Here is a 24,572-nt window from a genome sequence, read left to right on the forward strand (position 1 = left end):
GTGATCCAGATTAGGTCCCTGCTGCCATTCCAGGAAGATGTGGGCCAGCAGAAACCACCTATAAAGCTACTCATCCAATACAGTGCAGGCTCTAAAGTGATGTGTTGACCTTATTTGGTTTTCCGTGACCACATAGCCGGACGGGTCCCCTGTTGTCTTGAAACAGTTTCCTGGCTCTTCTCCGGGGGGGGGGGGCACTGTGGCAAACTCCCAACCCCTGCCTCCAAAGTCCAACTTTGCTCCAACTCACTGAGCTATCCTAGCTGGCGCCACCAGCCATGCCGAAACCTGATAGCTAGCCCTGAGTAAACTCATTAGGGTCACTGGGTTTTTCCTAAATGTTGCTATCCCACTCAGCTGTTGAGGAAGACTTCCCCCACAGAGCACAGAGAGAATCTTAGTAACAAAGCCATAAAACTCAAACTACTTTCCAACAGCAGGAGAGACACGAAAACGTACCCAGTCTGTGTGCAAAGAGTTTCTTGCTGAAAATTAAGTAGTGCCTCTTTCTGTTCTTCTAAGTGAGAATTCCCAACTCTAGGCTGAATAACAAGAATGCATAACATAATAAACAACAGTATGTACTATAAGGACAGTTTCTCTATTCCAGAAATGTCTTTATCGGCCTTAATGCCCCTTTCTGACCTGACCCAACAACACAACTTTCCGGATTCTCCCCCGATGCCCAAATATCGCCACTTCCACATTTTCTCTCTTCCCCCTCACAGCCATCATTCAAGAGCCAAGCCACTGGCTTTAATCTATTAATCCTTGGTTGGTCTCACACTGACTTCAGAAGTAATGGGATCTGGAAGTAACAGCTTCCCTTTAAACAAAACGAAATACGAAATACAAGGATGTTTAAGTGCCGGGAATGTCACAATGGACAGGGCTGTCCTGTCATCTGATAGCAAGAGATCTTTCTCTGTCGGGTGGATTGCAAATACTGGACCGCAGCCAAAGGTAGTTGAGAAAATTACTCACCAGTGCTGGGCAATTCCTTAAGTGGGGAGTCCATGCTGTGTTGTTGCTAAGGGCTGAGCTAATACAATGACAATTACCAAGGAAGGAAGGGCCGTCATCCCGCCCACCACCCAATTGAGCGTTAGAAAGATTAAAAGCAGCTCTGCGGGGTTCCAGGCAACGGGCACAGCTTCGTCACCAGCTGTTAATCCGACTTACTGGACTCAAGTTATCCGGGGTGTTAAACATTAAGAAACAACCTGTCCCTGAGAAGTGAAGAATTCTTGACATGCATGTTTGGAGGGTGGGAGGGGAGAGCCCAGATATCCTAAATTTATTACCTTGATGCACAAAGACAGTCACACTATTTTGCCATGGTAGAAGCTATGAATGCAAATTAGGTTAATGTTATGCTGCAGTTTTGACACACACACACCTCTGTTGGGAAAAATTTATTTGGGTTCCCAAGACAGTGGCATGGCAGAGACAGGAAAAAATTATTGCTTTCTGATCAAGGGTGGCCCCTTGTTTCACCTATTGCCAAAACAAAGGGGGAATGTATTGCGAAACGATGCACGTGGATTTGAACAATTTCTGTACACACTTGTGTGCAGAGATGCAAATTTAGAAATAAACAAAATCTCCTCAGTAGATATGCAATACATCTTATCAGGGTGGGGGAAAATCGTGACCAGGTGAACTGTAAGTCTGTTGCTCTGACCAGGAATAGAGACAGGGATGATACCCCTTAACTGGAGATGAAAGCATGATAATGTTACAAAAAAAGTGACTTGAGGCAGTCTTTCTACTTTCGTGAAATCAGGCTTCAAAGGTACCCTGTACTTACATCTTGAAGACCAGTCACCAAGCAGAGCAAACTAATTTGCATAATCCTGCAAAAGAGAAAATCTGGTGCTATGACACTCAGACATTTTCCACTAGTTAAGAATTTCCCTCTTCCAATCATGGGTCATCTATAAGGTCAGCCTTAGCTTGCTGTCCCACCTCTGTGACTGTTGAGGGAAAAATTCAAAGTGCTGCTGCTTTTCCTTCTACTGGTATTTTGTCTTTAACCTTAGATTTTCCTGGGTAGCCTTGAAATAAGAAAATACCTTCAGAGGCCTGTCCTGTAAGCCGTCCTCTGTTAGACATTGCTGACGTAGCATCACGCACAGGACAGAATTAACATTAATGCCGACACGCTACAAGGAAAACTAATTTATGTTAAGACACTCCCTCCTGCAACAATTATCATCATCATCATTCAATGAATTCCTTAATTCCTTAAAATTAGGAATAGCATTTTTGAGGCAACAAAGAATTATTATTAAAGTAGTGAGAAATGTTAGTTTTTGCTTAAAAGCAACGTTACTGGTATTTAGTGATTAATAGGATTTTTTAAAAAAAACTGTTGTTGAAAAGCAGGGTTCCTAACATGATTTTCAAGAATTTATTTCCAACCTCTGGAATATCCAAGAGTATGACCTCTCCAGTCACCTTACCCTTATTACTATTACTATTATTATCATCATCAACATCAACATCACCCTAGAATCAAAGTTTTTCAGTGTCTTTTTCAGCAGTGTCCCGAATGGCCAGATATTTGCTTAGGTGTAAACCCAGCAAGTTCCAGTCATGGAATCAACAGGATGCAGTTGTGTGGATGGAGTTAGCACAGCAGCCGGTTGACTCATTGGCACTAGCAATTGAATTCAGGTCGTTAATAGCAACAGAGTTATTCTGCTGAAAACTGGCACATCAATACTTCAGAAGTGGAGCAGAGGCATCCCTGGAGCCATATATACTGGGGTATTCTTACTCGCTCACACGTGTACACTCAGAGCAGGGAGGTGGAAGGAGGTACACAGAGCATTCTTGTCCCTATGAAAGCTTTTGCAGCTGGAAGCAGCCACTGGATCATAGGGCCTGCCTCTTGCTTGATGTGAAATATAAGCAGAGGCCAAGCCAAAGGTGCATTCTGCTGTGCATTTACTCTAAAGACATCTTTTCAATTTATTTGCTCTCCGATCTTCTGCACAGTTACATGGCAGTCAGCCTCAGTGAGCTGAATGGGGCTTAGTCTGGAGCAAGCACGCGCAGGATTGCACCGTTAGCTGTGAGTCAACATTGTTGGCCTCAGATCTGTAAAAAGTCACTTCCACCTCCCTTTCAAAATGGATGCCTTCCGGTTTGTGTTGGATTGCAACTCCCCAGCATCCCCTGATGGCCTTTGCTGACTGAGGAGAATGGGAGCTAAATTCTCCATCTGGAAGGCCCCTGATTGGTGAAGGCTAGTAGCGGAAAGAAGGCAGCCCAGAAAACACACACACACACACCTGTCACCTTAAAGCATTCTCTTCTCCATTAATTGCTAGCTTTGACTTTTTTTCTTCTTCTCTCCTTTCTGTTCCCCTCAACCTATCAAGACCTGAATTGCTGGCAGCACCTCGGTCTCAGCACCCTTTTCTTTCACCACTAGCATGTGGTCCCCGAGAGAGGGAGCGTGGCCTCGGAGATGAAAACAACCCAAAGGAATTGTGTTCCATTGTTCTAAGAATATCTACATTAAGAATGCAATCCCATGCACTTTGGCTCAGAAATCAGATTTCCTAAGATATGTGCATGCCAACAGAGTCCCTTTTGTGCACTTAAATTCAATGGAGGCTTACTCTTCAGGTAAATGTGCAGAGGCTGCTGTTCTAGACATCAGGATGAGGCACCTGTTATGGACTGCAGATCCCAGGTCACCTCACCATAGCCGACGCAGGCTAGCACAGCTGGACGTTGCAGTCCAATAACCTCTGGAGACTGACACATTGCCCACTTCCACCCTATATGCCTCTCTAGGAGACAGTCACTTACTCCCAGGGCATCATGTATAGGATTATACAACCCTGCAGCCGAAAACGGACAGAAAATCCTATTAACACAGCAGGACTAAATAATGCATAACATTACACTGCAGCTCTCTAAAGGAGTTTGGGCTTACTTAATTAGTCACAGCTGTCTTCCTCCAAGGAATTCAGGGTTTTGTAATGTTGTGAGGTTGCAATGAGAACGATGGAGGTCAATGCCATCCTCTAATTTCCAAGGTCCTTTGCTGGGGAGACCTTAAACGACATCTAATTTTAGTCCCAGTTTTAGACCTACTGATGTTTGTAGGACTCACCACTCAACAGTAACATAGATCCCGTATATTCCAACAGATCTAAGCTAGATTTTCAGATACCCTACAGAGTTGCAACATGTTGGAGTCACTTGAATGATCTTGGATATTGAGTGAAACACAATATACAGAAGTCTTGCACCAAACTACAAATCTCAAACTAGCCTTCTTGGCACCCCAGTCAAAAGGCACCCTCTCTCACCCACTCTGCTCCAAGGCATGGGCAGAAGCCCCCCCCCCATGAAAGACGGATGGAACCATGGCTGTTAAAAGTGGTATCAAACTACTATAATTCCTGATTGTAGACCTCCTTGAATTTAGCCCATTATCAGCGAAAAGGCTTGAAACTGGTTGGCATTTGTGAGCCTAACCTGCCCTATGACTTTAGAGCCAGAGATGGGAAGGTTTGTCTTTGGACTATAAGTCTCAGTATCCTGTGGCCATGATGACTGGGATTATGGGAGTTGTGGTCCATAAATCCTTCCCATCTCTGGAACTGAATACAGTACGAAGAGGTGGGACTTCTGACACGGCTTATCTTCATTTTGACACAAGCCCCTCTTTTCCACACCTCTAGGGAGTGTTCCCTAACAGCAACACATCACAAGAGTCTAAGGAACGCTATGTTGTATTTGTCTGCAAGTTCTCAGCGGCAACTGTTGTATACATGACAATGTCCACATCGGAAGATTTAAAAAATAAAAGCCAACAAATGTACAAAACTGTACAATCAAAAGATGAGATTTTTGTGGTTGTTCCCTTGTTTACTGCTGTTACAGCAATTTCTTAAAACATCAAATAAAAAGAAAAGCACTTTTTAAAAAGGAGGGAAAAAGAAGAGAAGAAGGGAGAAAATAAACCCATACAGCACAAAACCAAGCAATTTTGTTAAGGCAAATTATATTCCTTCTTATCTCTTTAAAAGGCAAGATGATGTCCTTTCGAAGCGACTCTTCAACATTGTCACTAGTGGATATTTCGGCTCATGGTACCGCTTTGAATAGCCTTGGCTTGAGCTCATCTCAGCATTGCATGTTTTGAAAAATAACATCCAATCCTATGTTTGAATAAAAGCCCCACTGTGTTTAGTGGGGTTCACTCCTAAGGAAGTACATATAAAATTGCAGCCTAACGCATGAAACAGGGATCCTAAGCACTCTGGCTTAAATCCAATCTTAAATCCCAACAAGAGTAGACCTATAGGAAGAACATTCATGTATTCCCGCAGGTGCAGTAAGTCTAGTCTAGTAGGGATTATGTACCTGGCTGTGGAGCCAGGATTTGAGCATTCAATTCCCCACTGGGCTTTCTGGGAGAAGAGCCAGCCTGTGTAGCCTTGGGCAAGCTGTACAGTGCCAGGGTGCCCCCAGAAAATGGAAATGGTCATCCACCTCTAAGTACTGTCTACCTGGAAAACCCCGAAAAAGGGTCACCGTAAGTCAGAATAGAGTTGATGGCACATGAGCGTTATTAGTAGAGATTAAGAACTAGATTTATTCTAATGACTTGACAGTAGGTCCCCCTGGATGTGGATGGTATTACTTTTTAGTACGTGTACTTAGCATCAGGCTGGAAGGCTATGACATTAAAAACCTGAGGGACGCAATCCTGCATTCAGTGGGGACACCCCCCCCCAAATTGGATTCCCTTGAAAATAGCTCTGATTTAACAAGTCCAACAGTCCTGTTAGACCAGTGGTCCTCAACCTTGGGCCTCCAGATGTTCTTAGACTACAACTCCCAGAAGCCTTCACCACCACCTCTGCTGGCCAGGATTTCTGGGAGTTGAAATCCAAGAACATCTGGAGACCCAAGGATGGGGACCACTGTGTTAGACCACAGTCCCATGCACCCTGATTTGGGAGTACTGGCGTAATCTCACGCTTGTTTCTATGGACTAAGTCCCAGTGCTTTCAATGGGATTTCCTTTTAAATAGGCATGTCCGAGGCAGTGAGACAAGACAATGAATCCAATTGGTGTGACCCCAGCTAGAACCATAACTAGTCATTGTTCCACTGTCGGGGGCACCACTAGTCATGAAACATGGGCACAAGCCTCCCATGAAAGAATTGGAAGATCTGCCCCAGAAGAAAAGCTTATTTATCCCCATTTATTTTTCTAACATGCACCACCAGATTTGTCTCTAGATTTTAGTGCCATGGGGTAAAGCTCCAGCTGTTTAACCTTAGTGACAGCTCTTGCTCCCAAGGAGACTAGATCCATCGAATCAATGGGATCTGCATAAGTACGATACTATGTTTTTACTCTAGTGGGACCATCATTGAATCCAAGCCACAGATGTCAGTGGGATTTACTTCTGAGTAAGCAAGCAAGGGATCTGGCTTCATCTAATTAACCTTGTGTGCCCGATTCCTGGGAGCACATTGTGGCTGAACTGGGGCAGATGGAGATGAACTGCAAATTTACATGAACAGAAACAAAAATAAGAATGGATCATTGCACCCTAAGCCAGAAATGCAGGTCTTCCCGGGCCACAACGGAGGCTCCCGATGTAAGACCAGGATTTCGGCAGAACATGGCAACAGGCTAACGTCAACAGGATAAGTCTCACAGCCAACACTCTATGGGGGAACCAAGTACCCACGTAACATTTGTTAAAAGAGAAAGACCGCAAACTTTTTTTTTCCCTTAAAAAAAGAAGAAAGTCAAAAGGAGAGCTCAGATACGAAAGAAACGCTGCGCCAGGTGGAATGAGAAATCAAGGTCCTTTCGGGGAGGCCAGAAGACACTCTGGAGATGTACAAAAGGAAGCAGCGTCGTCTTCTCACTCGCCTCCGGCTTTTGCTTCTGGAGATAAAATTGTGCTTTTTCCCTTTCCTTCCCTTCCCAAAGCCAGGCAGGCAGCTGCAGGAGGCACAGTGCATGTTTAAAATTTTCACTCTGCCTGCGCGTCGTAGTTTGCACCCCCGGCTTTCTTCAGTTCGCTCTTGATGTAGTCCTCGTCCAGCTCCTTGTGGTCGCTGATCACAAACTCTTTGGCAAAATTCTGCGGGAGAAAAAGGAAGCAGAGCACATTGTTTAGGAGAAGGGCAGGGGTGTCAGGATTGTGGCATTCGAGAGGCTTCTGCATTTTTTCCAGGAGGAAATAAGAACTGGTAGTTTTCTATTAAGCTTCTTTGGTGTTTATACTGGTAAAGTCCAGCAGCCTAGTAGTGAATTTGTCATTACTAAAATGGTATAAACACCCTGGGAGCTGCTATTAGACAAAGGAAGAAGGAGCAAGGAAGTGAGCCTAAGAGTAGCAATCTTATACAAGAGCAGAAAAGACAAGAGGGAAAACATTCAGTTATCCATCTGCCTCCCCCATTGGCTGAGATTACTTAATTCATTGGTACTCTGTTTCGAATGTTCACAGACCTAACAGAGGTATTTTATGGGGGTTTTTTTCCCCCTTTTCTTTCATTGCCCGGAGAAGGTGTTATGAGCAGCTCTTGTCTTCTTGAGACACAGGCATGAAATTCCACGCTGTCTCTTTCATGCAGAAACAAGTCCCCTGCTTCTCAGAAATAACGGGCCTGAGGCATAAATTTCCAAGAGACGGCCCGCCTCTCAAGCTAGCCTCTGTCCACCCCCAGCTCGCTGCCCTTCCATTCTTGACCCTAATCGTGCCCTAGGAATGAATCGTGGCTTTTGTCTTCATTCCGGAGCGTACGGGTACCACAAACAAGCATGGCCATTTATTTTGGGGGCAGGAAGCTGCGATGCAGCAAGAACCTGAATTGCTTCACACAACAATAACAAGCGACTTCTTCAAAAAAACACAAAACCCACCATTGCAAAATCTGCCAAAGAAAGCATGCTTCCAAACACGTTTTCTTCTCATCAGCTAACGAATCCGTTGTTTATTCTCGCCCTCAACACATAGAGGAATAAACATAGCTACCATTTTGTTTTAACCTGCTGGTGTTTCTGAGGGACTGTTCATAATCCAGGCATATGTTGCATTCTAGAAAATGGCCAGTTTCATGCATTTAGACATGGTCCTTGTGCCTTTGGTCAAAATGACAACAGCCATGGACCACTAATGGTTTCAAAGGCGATATGGCACTGACAGTGACCACATCCTGTAGACCAGATTCCCAGAGAGTCACATCTAGCCCAGTATTGGCCCATTTGGCTAAATCTGGATCAAGCCATGGGGGGGGGGGCGACACTGAGGTCCTTGGGAGCAAAAGACAGGGTGCCCAGCTGTCCTCCCCAGCTATTATGGGGCTCCCTCCACCCCCGTTCCAAAAGGTCTGAAGTGCTTCTCTGTAGATTTAGCTCCATCCAATAGGAATGCATTAAAATATCCTGGCCTCTTTAGCTCCACCCTTTTTCTATTTGGCTCCACCCACTAATGGAACACAGCGCCTGGGCAAGACTCAGAAATGAAATGATGCTCTCAGGCTGGAAAGTGTTCCACATCTTTGGGGGAAGTACTATGTGGACAAGACCATCTCCCACTTCTGGTGGTCTCCGTCAAAGATGAGAAGCATCCCATGCAGGCTACAAAGCCACTTCATAGCCAAAAATCAGACCTTCTCCTCCTTTGTCACAACTCACTCAGAGACTTGTCTCCTCCCATGGACAGCCAGGAAAGCTTAGCAACTGCTTGAGGTGTCCATCTGATGTCCAAAACCTAGGAACGGTACTTATGGGCTTTCCCTGGTTCTCCCTCTTCCACTACAGCTGTAAGGAATGATGAAATTGCTTCCAATTGGAGCACAGATGGTTGCCTTCTGGGAGCCATTCTTCCCCCAAAAAACTGGTATCAGGCCACCACGCACTCCTGTGGCCACTGCCGTGGATCTTTCTTTCGAAATTCAATGGCATGAGAGCCAAAAGAGCAGCACTTGTGCCATTTTGCCTTGAAACAGGCTGTGTCCTTTGCTTATGAGCAGATTTGTGCTCCTAGAAACATGGATCAACTTGTAAGCCTGGTGGGTGGAAAGAGACACCTTACAGTGGTGCCTTGCTTAGCGATGTTAATTTGTTCCGAAAAAACCGCTGCTAAGCGATTTCATTGCTAAGCGAAACGCGGTTTCCCATTGAAATGCATTGAAAACCGGATAATCCGTTCCAATAGGAACGAATTGCCGTCCTTAAGTGAAAATCGCCATAGGAAACATCGCTAAGTGAAATGCAGTTCCCCAATTGAAATGCATTGAAGCCTATTCAATGCATCTCAATGGGGGGAAAAATACAACAACAAATTTTAAAAAAGTCAGAACAAAGTCAAATTTGGTTAACAAAGGGTTTATTAAGTGCACTTTATGATTTCAAACATTTTTAACAGTAAACTTTAACTTTATAAATAACAGGAAAACATTTTAAAAACAGCAAACATGGGGTTGTTTAAACCATCGTTAAGCGAAACAAGGGACCCAAAATTTAATCGCTATGCGAATCATGGTCCCAGCCATCGCTAAACAAAAATCACCCATAGGGACCATCACTAAACGAAGCACAAAACGCTCTGAAAAAGTCGTCATTAAGCGATTTCATCGCTAAATGGAGCACCCATTAAGCAAGGCACCACTGTATTTAGAGGGATAGTGAGTGCTGCCATTTGCAACACTCAACATCAAAGGAGTCACAACTAAGGACATGGGGGCCACATGTGGCCCACTCACTACCTGCTTTAATTTAAAATAATGGTGGCTTGTTATGACATTGGAATACAGTCTAACTGGGTTAACTTTAACTATAGTTAGTGGAAACATTCTGATTCTCAATCATGGTTTATGGCATATTTCACTAACTAGCATAATTAACCTTATCTACAGGTTGGGATTCAGAGACAACAGTAAACTCAGGCTATCTAAAATAAAATGAGAGTGGAAGCTTTCAGTCTCCTTGTAGCTGCACCGAAGGTGGACGCTCAACAGAGCATAAATGTAACAAACCAAATAAAAGAAAACAGAATACTTGCCTGTACTACTTCTTTCACCAGAGTCTTGTCGGTCCCTGTTTTGGCTCTCTGCAGGCCACTGACATTCTCACCGATCCATGTGATCAGGGCAAACTTGACCCGCTTGCTCATGGCATCTCCAGTGGTGAATCGGACGAAGCCAAACAACCGAATATCATCTTGATGGAGAAGAAAGGGAGGAAACGGTTATGAAGTTGGAGGAATGGTACTTGCCTTTTGGAACCCCTTAACTGAGCAGTTTATGAATGCAAGAGGCCTGCACAACCATCTGGGCTCTGGAAGAGGCCTTAAGGATGGCTTACTTGGTCTAGTCATATATTAAGCACGTTCATGGAGGCCATCATCTGGTTAAGGGACAGTGCATGGAGACATTCAATAGGAGCCCTTCTCTAGCCATGTTGAAAATATGGAACTTCCTCCTTAAGGGACCTTCCTCGGGGGTGTGCTTTGTTTGCACCCTGTTTCAGGATAGGAGGGGTTGACTTTCGGTGCCTTCGGAAGCTTTGCAGACACATGAATACTGTAAAGAACTTTGCAGTGGAAAAGTCTTTTAAGACCACTTGGGATCCAGAAAGGAAAGCTACACTTGTAGGCCAGTTTAAAAAAAAAAAAAAACACTCTAGGGCTGGGGCTACCTAGTCTCACAGGAGAGGGGAAGGAATTGATTAATATCAAGGGAGAAAAAAAGCCAATTGATTCCCTCCCCCAGATTTGTGCATCACATCCTGGATGGGGCTGAGCCACCCAGGTTAAGAGTCATTGATCTATATCAATGAGTGGACAAGGTTCAGCCAAATTTCAGAAATGGCTGGGGGCTGCATACCCACCCCTTCCCCAAATTGCAGAAGAACGAACAAGCAAACAAACTAATAATAATCTTAGAATTGCAGAGTTGGAAGGGACCCTCTGGATCATCCAGTCCACTCCCTGTCAAGGAGACCCAGTGAGGAATTGAACTCCCAACCTTTGGCTCCACAGCCTGAACCACCGAGCTGTCCAGCAAATGAACTGGCTGTAGCCAGAAGGAAAGAGACAAAGGCAGGAAAGGAATAGAATCTGAAAAAGTTACTTTTGGAGACTACAACCTTCCCTGCCCCCTTGCTAATTAAGAATACCTGCTTGTCACATAGAATCAAAGGCAGTGCTCTTCGTGATCAGCGTCGAGAAAAGCTGCCTTTTAAGACTACTATTCCCAGATTTCCCCAGCCACTAAGGCCTGGGGCAGAGGGATGCCAACAGGTCTGTTTCCAGAAAAGGAACTTATGCAAACTATGGGAAGGAGAACCACTTCTCTTCTACCTACTTAGGTTCACTTCTGGCAGCATATGAGATCTTGAGCGCACGAGTCCATTATTCTCCTTTAATTATGTTTTCTCCAGATGTGGAGGATACGTGTGTGCATCTCTCCGCCTAATGTTTAGAACCACAATTTTTTATTTTATTTTATACGTCAGTATTCAAACTGACTGAAGGAAAACCTCCTTCAAGCAGGCATCAGTATTTAGATGTGGTGGACCACAGCTCCCATAACCCCCAAACAGAGTGCATGCTAGTATGCTAGTTGAGGATGATTGCAGTCCAAGACTTCCAGAAGGCGCCTGGCTGATCGCTAATCACACCCCATGCAGACGCATCCCTGAAACCATAAGGTTTCTCTCTCTCTCTCTCTCTCTCTCTCTCTCTCTCTCTCTCTCTCTCTCTCTCTCTCGTTTGCCCTCAAACGAACTATTAATTCTTAAGGGAACTTTCCTCATATCCTCCCATACCCACCCAGAGTATTTTTGAATCTGTCTTGTGAAAAGCTGGCTGCCATTTCAGCAAGTCTGGAAGGAAGCTTTTATCCTACGGATGCAACTTTCTGTCTAAAGAGGAAATGCGGCCCCCGTTTTCTGCACTGTGCACACCCAGAGACAAAATCAGGATGAGACCAGTTACATGTGCCATCTTTTTTCCTGCTTCCCTTAAGATGGGGCTGGGTAGCTTTTCGCCCTTCAGATGTTGTTGAAGGGCCACTTGTAGGACCCCTTTTCCTTGGCTGGGGGAGTCTTGCGTTGACAAGAGTTGCAGCCCAACAACAGCCAGAAAGCCACAGTTCTCCCCCCTCTGCCTCTTGGGTGCAGAACCAGCCTGCGTGACTTTCGCCAAGTTGCACAGTCCCAGAATAAGACAGAACAGTAAACCACTTCTCTGTATCCTCTACCTAGAAAACCCTGGAAAGGGTTGCCATAAGTCAAGATTCATTGGACAGTGCACGATGATCATTTTTGAAACCTAGCAGGCTTGCTCCTAGAATGCAACCTACAAATTAAGATAAACGTTTGATAACCTGTTTCGTTTCCCTATGAGTTACCAGGAAAGGCAGTTCTGCTAATAAGGAGCAGCTCAGGAGATTTACAGGGTAATTCTCTGCATGTTTACACAGAAGCAAGTCCTACTGCATCCAATAGAATCCCCTTAGGTATCTTAAGGATTGAAGCTAAAAGAACTGTTCTCTTACTGAGACCTAAACAGAGTGTGGAAAAAGTTATTCATTCATTCATTCATTCATTCATTCATTCATTCATTCATTCATTCATTCATTCATTCATTCATTCATTCATTCATTCATTATTTCTTTCTTTTCTTTTCTGAACAGGACCTCCCAGCCAGCACAGCCAGACTGCAGTTCTTCAGACTCCCATTTCTGGGAGTTGTTAGTTGAAAAAATAACTTCCTCAAGCTCTACACCCAGAGACCTCCTTTTCCCACGGATGCACCTTAGTACATAAAAAGTTAATCACACAACCAACACCTGAAAGACATACAGCTTTAATCAGCTGGGCTAAAGTCCATTTTTCACTTATCAGTCAGTGATATTCCTCATCCTGCAAGGGCAGGGTGCTTTACAACAGGTTAGAGGGACACTCCCTGCCCCAAGGGGCTTACAGTTTTAAAATTCAACAGAGAAAAAAAAGAGGAAGGAAACTGAGATGGGGTACGTAGAGAAAGATGTGTGCGTGGTGCGTGCACAGGCGAGTGGAAACCAAGCAGGCTACGGAAAAGAATTCAAATAAGAGATTTTGGTTTACTCCACCCACGTCCTAAGAAAAGCACGTCTGAGTACCAGATGGCCACAAGGAAGTGGAGAAGAAAGTAAGATGGCATCTGCCTCACAGCTTGGGAGGGGAGTATATTTGGAAAGGCGAAGAAAAGGGGAGAGGGTGGAGGTGGGGAATGATTTGCAGATACACAGGAACAGCCTGTCAATGAGAAATCCAGCCACAAATCATTACCATAAGGAAGGCTCATCTTGCTTCATTTCTTGCAGCCTTACAGTAAACATTAAAGAGAAAGGCTCCCAGCAGCAGAGAATGGGAGGAAGATTAAAAAACCCCAGCCCACAGAACAATGTTTAACCCTTGAAACTCTCCAGACAGTAACAGGAGAAAGCCAGAGGAGGAAAAAGCCTCATACCAAATCAGAGGGATTTCAAAAGATGCTTGGAAAGGGTGAGTGGAGAGGCTAAATTCACAAATTCCTTCCTGTCATCAATGGCTTGAATAGGGAAAAGGGCTTTTTTTTTGGCAAACTACATTTATTAACACACTACACTTTCTTTTTCTTTTGTAGCTGCTGTTGCTTCGTGCCTAGCCTAAATGGTTTTTTCCCCCAAAGGACTATGAGACACAAATCAGTCTTGAGTTCAGCTAAGACAATCTCTTGAAAGCAAAAGGAGGGGGGGGGGAAATAGGTGGCCTTTGTACACCCCATCCAAAGGCATGGAGGGAATAGCTCTAGTAGACCACTAAAAAAATTCACAACTATGAGCCAAAAGCCAGCATTTGTGTGTGTTTTTTTTCCAGTGGTCTAATAGAGGCAGTGCTGTCTGGATAGCTCAGTGAGATATATCTCTGGCTGTGGAACCAGAGGTTGGGAGTTCAGTTCTCCACTGTGCATCTCAGAAGAGCCAGCCTTGGTAGCCTTGGGCAAGCTGTACAGTCCCAGACCACCCCTGAAAGAAGGGAAGGGGAAACCACTTCATTCGTAGATTCTAAGGCCCCTGTCACCTCCCTATCTGCTATGATAAGTGCTATAGTGACCTAATTTAGAATCTACGCCCCCCCAACATGATCATGAATTCATTTTTCCCAGCGTGCATGGGTGGTTCATGGCTCATCCCGATTCGTCCTTTTTCTGGTTCGTGCCCATCTCTATTTGTAACACGTTTATCACCTTTTACATCTCATTTCCTGTGGGCTAAACCACAGAAGCCTGTGCTGCAGGGTCAGAAGACTAGCAGTTGTAAGATCGAATCCACGCAACAGAGTGAGTGCCCATCGCTTGTCCCAGCTCCTGCCAACCTAGCAGTTCAAAAGCATGCAAATGCAAGTAGATAAATAGGGACCACCTCGGTGGGAAGGTAACAGTGTTCCGTGTCTAAGTCGCACTGGCCATGTGACCACAAAAGATTGTCTTTGGACAAAGCGCTGGCTCTATGGCTTGGAAACGGGGATGAGCACCGCCCCCTAGAGTCGAACACAACTGGACAAAAATTGCCAAGGGGAACCTTTACCTTACATCTCATTTCACTCAGTCCTACCCTAGGCAACCATGCCCACTGGCATGTATCCCTGCGCCTTGAACACTGCCTTTCGTGGATCCAAAGAACTAGGTTGCAATCCACAAAAACGTTTGTTAAAAATATATATCTGAAATGTCCAAACTCTGCTTTCCTTTTGTTCTCTCAACTTGGCTAAAAATAAGAATACTGCACATTGAACTGGGTGCATCAGCCTAACCTCTAACAGTGTTAATTTTTAAAATTGCTTTACATAAGCATACCTTTCTCCATTTAGTGACCTAATTTCTAACCCCAATTATGAACACATTTTTTTTAAAAAAAAGATATGATGATGGAAAGGCACGGAAGGTTATTACGGCTATTTCTGATGCGGGTTGCAATTTCCCCAAATTTCAGAGTGGATTGATGGCTCAAGATGTGGAAAGAGCATATAGTTAATGCTGCCTCTGGACTGGCGCCATCCCTCGCCAGCAAAATAATGAAGTGCCTCCAAAGCTTTGAGTTAAATCCTTCATTAAAGCACACAAAGCCAACAGGGAGTCAAAGCACCCTGCAAAAGTCATCCTTCTTGAAACAGGATGATGTTGATTGCTTGCTAGCTTCAAAGACATTTCGGCCGGTTTAAGGAAGGGATTTGAGTGGATAAAAAATGGTGGGAGGAGGAACATTTTAGAGCAAAGGAGATGGCTGCAGAAAAGCAGAGCGCAGCATCTGATTAGACTACTGTAATGCAATGTACCTGGGACTGTCCTTGAAAAATGCTTAGATACTACAGTGAAATGCCACATTCAGCATTAAATTGGCAGTGATGTACACGGTTGGGACTTCTAGCATCCAAGCTAAGTTCAAGGAGTTGCTATTCAAAGCCTGATCTATCTTGGGACTAGTTTATAAAGAAGAAAATAAAAATATCTCCTCCTGTATGAGCTGACCCAAAATCTGAAATGTTCAACAAAGGTTCCCTTCTTTGCCTCCTCCAGCAGCTCTCCATTCAAACCTAGCGCTGCAGGAATCCCTGCCCTGCTTCCTCATCTGAGTGGGCAGCTGCTGGAGGAGGCAGAGAAGGGACGCCCGTGCTCCTGCTGTGACTGGATGATTGCATGAAGAGCAGGAAAAAAACAGCATGTGGCAGCTGGTTAGTGGGGGAGTTGGCTGGGATGGGTGAAGTGGGGAAAGGGAACATGTGACATGAACCAGCACAAACTCCAAACCAAGGTTTGTGGCCATTTCTAGTCCAAAACGGTAGACCTGAGAATTCCTGGTCTAGTGTAGCTATTTGTGAATGCTGGAAGGTTGCAGTACAGCATCCCTGATAGGCAGTCATTCTGCAGCAGCTTGGGAGCCTCTAACGGAGGACATTCTGCCACCTTCTGTGGATCACTGTTCTGCTGCCAAGCAGGAAGTTCTTACTAATACTGAGTCACCATCTTTTTCTTGCAACCAAACACATTGGTTCAGGTCTTGTTATGACCAATGGAAAACAAATGTGCTTTGTCATCAGAGTGACCTCCCTTGAAATATTTGAGGGCAGCCATGATATTGCCTCTTAATCATCTATTCTGCAAGGCAAACAAACCCAACCCCCATGAACGTTGCCTCCTAGGATGTGGTCACTTAGTGGGCTTGTTCCCATCAAGCAAATGCTTAATCAAAGCATCTTGCAGATGCGATGGGCTCAGCCAGCATAGTAAAGCAGTGAGAACGTTGGACTAAGAGAACACAAAACCTGGGTTCAAATTCCTATTCAGACATGAAATTCCTGGGATGGCCTGGGATCAGTATTCTGCCAATATGGCCTTCTGGGATGTTTTCAGGCTAGAACAATGGGAGGGGGGGAAGCCATGTATACCACCTTGGGTTCATCAGAAGACAACACACCTCACACACCCCACTCTTTCTTCAAAGGCCCGTTTCATTGCCATACAAGATCCCTGCTCAATTGTAGGGATCTTGTATGGCAACAATCTGTCTGAAATCCAGTTGCTACTCCCCAACAGAGGAGACTCACTGAACAAATGAGATGTGAGAGCTGCTGGAACGCTCAGTGGATTAGGTCTCTGGCTGCAGAGCCAGAAGTTGGGAGTTTGATTCCCCACTGGACCTCCTGTGAGTACAGCCAGCCTGGGTGGCCTTGGGCAAGCTGCACAATCCCAGGGCGCCCCCAGAAGAACAGAACTGGGAAACCACTTCTGTGTATTCTGTATGGAGAAAACCCTGGAAAGGGTTGCCCTACGTCAGAATTGACTTGACAGCGCATGACTATTATTAAACAAGTGTTGACTTACACTCAGCATCTGATTCAATGGTTTTGTTATAGATGGATCCAGAGCACTGGCCTCTGTTCCCAAGTGGCCAGTTGAGTGGCTATGGGAAACCTACAAGCAGAACATCAGGCATTGGCAACTCATGACCAGAGCAAGGAGGAACCGTTCAACCAAAATGTTGAGCTGTGGCATCTCACTTGCTCCATCCGTCTTTCTCGTGCTCCCTAGGATCTGGCATGCAGAAGCAAGCTGGCCATGACCTTGGAGTCAGCCTACAGCTGGAAGGGCATAGGAAGAACCCTGGCAGATGACATCCAATGCCTACTGAGCCCATAATTAACCAGGTGCCCCAATGAAAATCTCAAAAGCAAGGGTTGAATACAGTATCACTCTCTCCCACTCATGCTCTCCAGCAACGGATTCTCATCCTGCTACCTGCCCTCTGGAACTGAGAGCAAAGCTTGGAAATGTAACCTTTTTTTGGACTACAACCCCCAGAATTCCACTGACAATGGGATAATCTTACTAATGATAACCTTCCTAATCACATATTCCCCATCCCACCCCGTTCCTGTCTAACTGAGAGTTGGCTGGATAGCTCAGTAGTTTAGATCCAGAGGTTGGGAGTTTGATTCCCGACTATGCCTCCAGGGAGAAGATCCAGCCTATGTAGCCTTGGGCAAGCTGCACAATCCCCGGGCACCCACAGAAAAAGGGAATGACAAACCGTTTCTGAGTATCCTCTCCCTGGAAAACCTGGAAAAGGGTCACCCTAAGTCAGAACCGACTTGACAGCAAATGATGATTATAATTCCTGTCTAAAAAAGGGGGGGGAGTTCCCTTCCTCTTGAGGAAACAAAAGCGGGTAAGACTCTACTTGTATGCCTGCATTGAGTGCAGCTCTTCTTAAGAGGAATAAATCCCATTGCATAAAGTGTGTGTGGACAACCCAGGAAAGATGCACACATTCTGGGGGGAAAGGCCCTTGTCTTTTCTTTGCTCATGTGAACGCTACCCAGTTGTAGTTGTCCATGATATCTGATGGGGAAGATTTGGGGAAAACAAATAAACAAAACCCATCATAACCAACCCATGTTCCTGGCTGGAGGTAGGAGAAAGCCGGCAGAGTGATCATTGTCATAGGCATCCATTCCTCCAAGGCTATGGTACACAGTCATCCATCAAACCAGCTGTCTCTGACACAAAGCTCCACACCACCTCCTCCTCCCTCCCTCCCTGCTGAGCCATTCTGTTTTGGCTTTGTTATTCTGAATCTAAAGGAAAAACAGGAACTGCACTCCCCAGCAAAAAATGAAGTGTCTCTGTGAAGGGGGGGGGGGAATATATCAAAGCACAGCCGACGCTCGGCAAAATAAACGGAAGAAATTAATAGGGAAATGATTGATTCCTAGCATTCGGGGCTTGGGAGAATTCGTCACAGGGGGCGGGCATATGATTCACGACTCTCTTAGCCATAAGAAAGACTGCATCTTCCTACAGGATCCTCTCCCCCCCAGTCATTGAGATCATCAGGGGGGGGCTTTGTTTCAGCTTCACCACCCTCGCAGGTGCATTTCGTGAGGACACGAGACAGGGCCTTCTCCGTGGCTGCTTCTAGACTCTGGAACTCCCTCCCACAAGGAAGCCAGGCTGGCCCCCTTCTTTGTTGTCCCTCCACAAGCAGGCAAAGACCTTTCCTTTCAAGCAGGCTTTTCTTCAGTAACTGGCTGCCTCAGAGGGTGTGTGTGTGTGAGAGAGAGAGTTTTAAAATTGTACCCAGTGATTTTTATGTATTAGTCTTAAGAGGATACCTGTTTAACTGCTTTCTAATATTGTCATAATTTATTGTATGGTTTAGCTTTGAATATTTCCTGTTCAGTAATGTAAGTCGTCTTGGGCCCTCCTGGAGAGAAAGGTGGGTTACAAATAATAAAAATGAAATGAATGAATGAAAAGGGAAGGAAAGGTTTTCCTTTGCAATGGGCAGGCATACAATCTTCTCCAAGGAACAGAATGTTCTGTGTAGCTCTGGAAACTAACTGACTGTGCTGTCGGCAATCTATTTAAAATCGCACCAGCTGAAAAGGTATTATGAGGCTGCAGTTGCCACTGCGAGGATAGGGTGTGCTTATCTGCAGATTACATCTCTTCTGTCCTGCACTTGGCAAATCTAAGTCAGCTGTGATGCTGTTCTCCTTGTATGCATGCACACACAGTCTAAACGAAAATGCCATTTCCAGCAAACAGATGCACCTGACACAACAAGACAGCATAGGCCAGACTGGCAATGCTGTGGCTTTTGCTCTCCATTTCTCTCTCTCTCTCTCTCTCTCTCTATGGGAAGAGTGTGAGCCAATGTGGCCTAATGCAAAGAGACAAAGTCATTTGATTCTTGTACACAACTCAAGGCAAGGGAAGATGATGCCTCTAGAACAGCGGTCCCCAAGTTTTTTGGGGCTGTGGACCAGTTGGGAGGATAAAGCTCCATGCGGGGCACCGACACGCCCACCTCGAGCATGACACACCCCACCCTGTGACACGCCCACCACGCATGTGTGCGGGGGTGGTGAAGATCCGCATCCGCAGCCCAGTTCCAGCAAGCCCACGGACCGTTACGGGGCCACAGACCAGGGGTTGACTAACCCTGCTTTAGAAGACATTTTGTTCTTCCTCCCATTTTACTGTTTGGGAACAGCTTTTGAGGCAACCCGTGCTGACCTCTTGCCAATATTTTATTCCAATACTTCAGTGCATGTCAATTTCATAAGAGCTTTTAAAAAGAACCACCTGGAAATTGACCATGGGAGTGAAATTGACATCTTCCCTGCATAAGCTCAGGGCATTGGTTTGAGATCCAAAATGAATGTGGATCTTTTCGAGAAGCTAGTCTTCATGACTTGCCCAAAATCTCTGAAGTCCAACAACTTATAAACACACCTCAAGCAACACTTTCTCTTTTCACCTCAATGATCTTTCAATGTCAGAGACCACAGTAAAACTTGGAAAACTAACTTCTGGGAACTATTTCCCAACTTCTGGACAGGGAATAGGTCTTTTTCAATGAGGCACTCAAGACTGTTCCATAACCTCCTTAGAAATATTCATTTGGCACTTACCTTTTTATCTTTCACATGCCAAGCCAAAATTGTGCCAAGCCAACATTCCTCAGCATTTGCAGTTGCTGCTTTTGTTGTTTTAAAGGTTATTTAGGTACTTTCGCCATTTTTAGAAAGTTGATTGTAGTTGGATAAGCTGTGCCTTTTAATGTCATCATGAATGGTTTTGTAGAGCAAGGCTATGCATATTTTCTCGGGAATAAACTCCACTGTGCCTAACATTAATACATTTACTTAGAATTTCATAAAATGAGATGTATGGTAGTTGCGTAAGTTCTCCTTGAAGGCACGGTAACAGCAAAATTGGGTATAAATACATTTTAATTAACACCTTTTAAAAGGGGGATATCAATGTGTGCCATCAAGCCAATTCTCACTTATGGCAACCCTTTTCAGGCTTTTCTAGATACAGAGTACTCGGATTTGGTTTACCATTCCCTTCTTATGGGAGCATCCTGGGATTGTACAGCTCACCCAAGGCTACACAGGCTGGCTTTTCTCCCAGGAGGCACAGCGGAGAATTGAACTCTGAACCTCTGGTGTCATGGCCAGAGACCTAACTCACTGACCTATCCAGCCAGTTTTATGGGAGAAGTAGAGTATCTAATGTTCAAACGTTTAGGCTTATCCAGACTATACAGTGGACCCTTGACTTACAGACTTTTTGAGTTAAAGACTTCTCTGGCCGCAAAATTTAGGTTTGACTTGCAGACTGAGATTTGACTTACAGACCAGAAAAAAAACAAAATGGAACAAAAACGGCCTGTTACGGGATTAATCGGTTTTCAATGCACTGTAGGTCAATGGAGACTTGACTTACAGACTTTTTGACTTGAGAACCGCCTTCCAATATGGATTAAGTTCTCAAATCAAGCCCCCACTGTATATTTACACTAAGACCCAAGTTCCATGTAAATGCAGATGGTCACACAGAGTTTAATGGATGCGCCCGTGTTCAAGAGACAAATTTACGAAGCTAACACTTCTGGCCCAATGAGCGCATCATAGCCCCGCATTCATCATCATTCAAAAGAGATGGTCTGCATCTGATGAAAGCTGCTGCCAGTATCATCTATATGAAACTCCATTTCCTGCATGGCTTGTATTATTTATTTTTTTAAAAAAACAAGCACAAAGGATTTTGTTACATCTCCAAGACTTAACGTGACCATGGACAAAACGTCTTGTCTTTTAAAGACATTTCCTACCTAAAAATTAATTCACTCTTTAACATTTCGGACAAGATCTTTACCAAAGCTATGAAAATGCGACAAAAGCATCAAACGTGAAAACTCCCCAAAATGATTTCCTAACATTTACATGAGTCTATTGGTTTGTTTGTTTAAAATATTTTCCTCCCGCCTTTCTTCTTCAAAAGAGCCCACGGTCTTACCTCCCCGACAATCCTGGCTTGTATTCATGGACTGTCTGGCTATACCTCTATCCTAGCACTTATAGTTTAGATAAAATGGAGGGTGGCAGAGAGAGAGAAAGAGAGAGATTTTTCTTTTTCTTTTTTTCCTGTGGGGGAGGATTCCCAATTTATGTGCAGGGTTGAGACAAAAGACAGATTAGCTGGATGAGATCATTCCACCAGGCGGCTTACACAGAGCTGGGCAAGAATCCGAAAAGCCAGACACTCCAACCCCTCTCAAAGGAAAGGAGATTTGGGGGACCAGATTTCCTCTCCTTCGCAATCCTAACGTCTGACTTCAGCCTGCATCAGTGACCTCATCGTTAGGAGAAAGTAAATCCGGGCCTCACCTGTACATTGCCTTATAAACTCCTCATAATCAACTCCGTGATGTCCCGGAACGATCGTGGGCCCGTCGTACTTAAATGTCACCCTTGGAAAAGGTGGGAGACAAAAAGGAAGGGCATCAGGAAAAAAAAAATAAGGTGCCAGCCCTATGTTTCTGCATGGAGTGTGTTTGTATGTGTAATCTTTGGGTTTTAACTTTATATAAACTTCTGCTCTTCCCCCTCCCCCCCCGGGACTTAACAGAAGCCAAGGGATTACAGGGTCAGTCCACTGAAGTGGTTGCCTCCTGTGTCATAAAAGGTCAGCAAAACATTCCTTACTTAATTCATGGTGAAGATATTTTGCTGCCGTCTGGGGAACTCCCTGCCTCATGAGTCAAAGCAAAGATTGCCTTGACTTTGTGTTCTAGAAACCTTGGCGGAGGGGGGGATAGAGGCCAACATTTGCTGCTGTACCTCAGGCAGCAAAAAATCTTGGGCTCACCCAGTACGATCCCCAACCTCCATTTGTCTCCAGCAAGTTAAAAAAAAAACAACTACACACCCACACCCTCCTAACAGCTGTCTGAAAAGACCTGGTCATTACTGCAGGTTTTCCAAGCAATTCTATCTGCTGGTCAAGACAAGGGGCCCTCGACACCCCCCCCCCCCCAAAAAAAGGCCGATCCTAGGGGTGTGGCAAAGCTGGACCTGAAGGCTTGGGAGGGAGCGCTGGTTCCCAAGCGACCCTTTTCTTTTCCAAAGAATAATAGAATTTTTTTTTAAATTGTCTTTTAAGCCCTCCAACGCGGCACCTTACCAGTTCACCTCGCTGCTGTCGTCTCTCACCAGGTTATAAGCCTCTCGGCACGCTTCTTTGTCGATTTTCGTGGCCATCTCGCGGGCGGGCGATCTCTCCAAGGCAGAGAGAGAGCGAGAGGGAGCGATCCGGGGGTGGCTGGCGGGCGGGCTGGCTGCGCAAAAAGGAAGGTGAGATCCGGAGCAATGACGACAGAGGGAAAGGAGAGCCGACAGGGCGGGCAGGCGGGCAGGGGGGAGGGATGCGTTTAAAGTAAAATAAAACCGACGGTCCTTTTTTTTTCTTTTTGCTGGGGGAATCTTGTTACCAAAAAGACCCCCCCCCTTTCCCTGGAGAGATGCCTTTCCTCCGCCCGAGGACCGGCTTTGCTCGGGGAGGAGATGATGCCCCGAAGATGTTGAAGAGACGGGGGGGGGGTGGGAAAAAAAGGGGGGGAGATCGACCCAAGAAGAGTCGGAGGCAGCCTTCTGCTGCAGCCGGTCCCGCTCGCGACCCGCCGGAGCTGAAAGGATCAGGCGCTGCAGCCGATCCCCGCTTTAACCCCTTCCCTGCCGGAGTGGGGAGGGGAGGGGAAAAAAAAGCTCAGCCTCTTTCAATTGGTCCCTCCCCTTATGGAAGGGGCTGGGGAGGGGAAGGGAGGGGGAGGGGACCGCCTTTCTCCCCCTCCTCCTCCATCCTTGAAGCTTTTTTAAAATACCACCCCTCTCTTCTGAAAACTGGTGGTCTTTTCTTCCCTCCCACTCCCCCTCTTTCTTTCTTTCTTTCTTTCTTTCTTTCTTTCTTTCTTTCTTTCTTTCTTTCTTTCTTTCTTTCTTTCTTTCTTTCTTTCTTTCTTTCTCAACATCGCTAAGGATTCCTCGGATGCAACCAGCGCTCCAGGAGGCCAACGGAGGGAAGGGGTGTGTGTGTGTGTGTGTCTTTGAAACGGCTTCGTGCACACACAGACACCTATATACATATATGAGAGAGTTACCCCAGCCCTCCACTTGGCACACGGTCCGATCTTTGTTAGATCTGCCCTTGGGCTTTAGCGCAGAGGTTGCTGTGGCAACGAAGCCCCGTTCCCTGGCAGAAGTGGGGGCGAGCCTTGGTGGGGGGGCCGGAGAAGGATCGGGTGATCTCTCGGGCCAGCCCTTGTTCGTTTTCATTGTCATTCAAGGGCACCTTGGCTGGTAAAGAAGACATTTATGTATATTTAATGCAAATATTTATAAATAATGTAAACATGTATATGTAAAGGATACACACACACACACACACACACACACACACACACGTGCCTTTTGGGGCCAGATGCCTTTTTGTATCATCCTCCTCCTCATCATCAACATCTTAACTTCTCTCCAGGGGACGGAAGGCAGCGTGCATGCATTGCTCTCTTCCCCACATGAGCCTCCCAAGATCCCTGTGAGATACGCTGCCCCTATCCATGGAGGTTCTGGGCCCAGCTGGCAAGAATGCAAGAAGCAATGTAAACATATGATAGAAACAAACATTTTGACTTGAGTAACACCTTTCACTGGATCACACCAAAAAGACATTAGCACGCTTTCCAGTCCCCCAGAACAACTTTTTAGCCATGCTCTCATGGAAGGGAGGTCTATCTTATCGGCTGCTTCCAGAACCAGACCAGATGCCCACAAGAAGTTCTGCCCACTTTTACTCTCGCTCCCCCAGTGACTGGTATCCCAAAACATTTCAAGTGTGAACATTTGAACAGGGCGTCAATGGACAATGAAGCCCCAAAGATGCCTGGAAGCCAGACAAAAAGAACACTAAGCTAGAGGTGCTATAAAAGGTTGATTGTCCAATTTAAAAAAGAAGGGGGGGAGGAACCAGTTTATGAATGGCATCCTTTATCAAAGGCAGAATTACTACAAATCCCTTCTCATGCTGGGATTGGAGAAGTTATCTGCAGCCAGTCTTTGTTCTGGAAGGGCCAATGTTCAACTGCCCAGCCCATGCCTTGTTTACTCAGTGTTAAATCTCAACGGCAGTGATCCATCA

The 24,572-nt window shown here is 45.4% G+C and overlaps 1 protein-coding gene across 1 annotated transcript; it reads right to left on the reverse strand.

The window, feature by feature from the left end:
• Nucleotides 1-4,741: 4,741 nt before the first annotated feature.
• Nucleotides 4,742-23,093, reverse strand: COTL1 (coactosin like F-actin binding protein 1). Its single transcript, XM_020801937.3, has 4 exons — nt 22,566-23,093; nt 21,770-21,852; nt 10,065-10,222; nt 4,742-7,136 (listed from the first exon to the last, which is right to left on the reverse strand). The coding sequence occupies exons 1-4, from the start codon at nt 22,640-22,642 to the stop codon at nt 7,026-7,028; spliced, it is 429 nt and encodes a 142-aa protein (XP_020657596.1). The 5' UTR covers nt 22,643-23,093; the 3' UTR covers nt 4,742-7,025.
• Between the last annotated feature and the right edge of the window lie 1,479 nt (nt 23,094-24,572).

Source organism: Pogona vitticeps, chromosome 10 (assembly GCF_051106095.1).
Source record: "Pogona vitticeps strain Pit_001003342236 chromosome 10, PviZW2.1, whole genome shotgun sequence".
Lineage (NCBI taxonomy): Eukaryota > Metazoa > Chordata > Lepidosauria > Squamata > Agamidae > Pogona > Pogona vitticeps.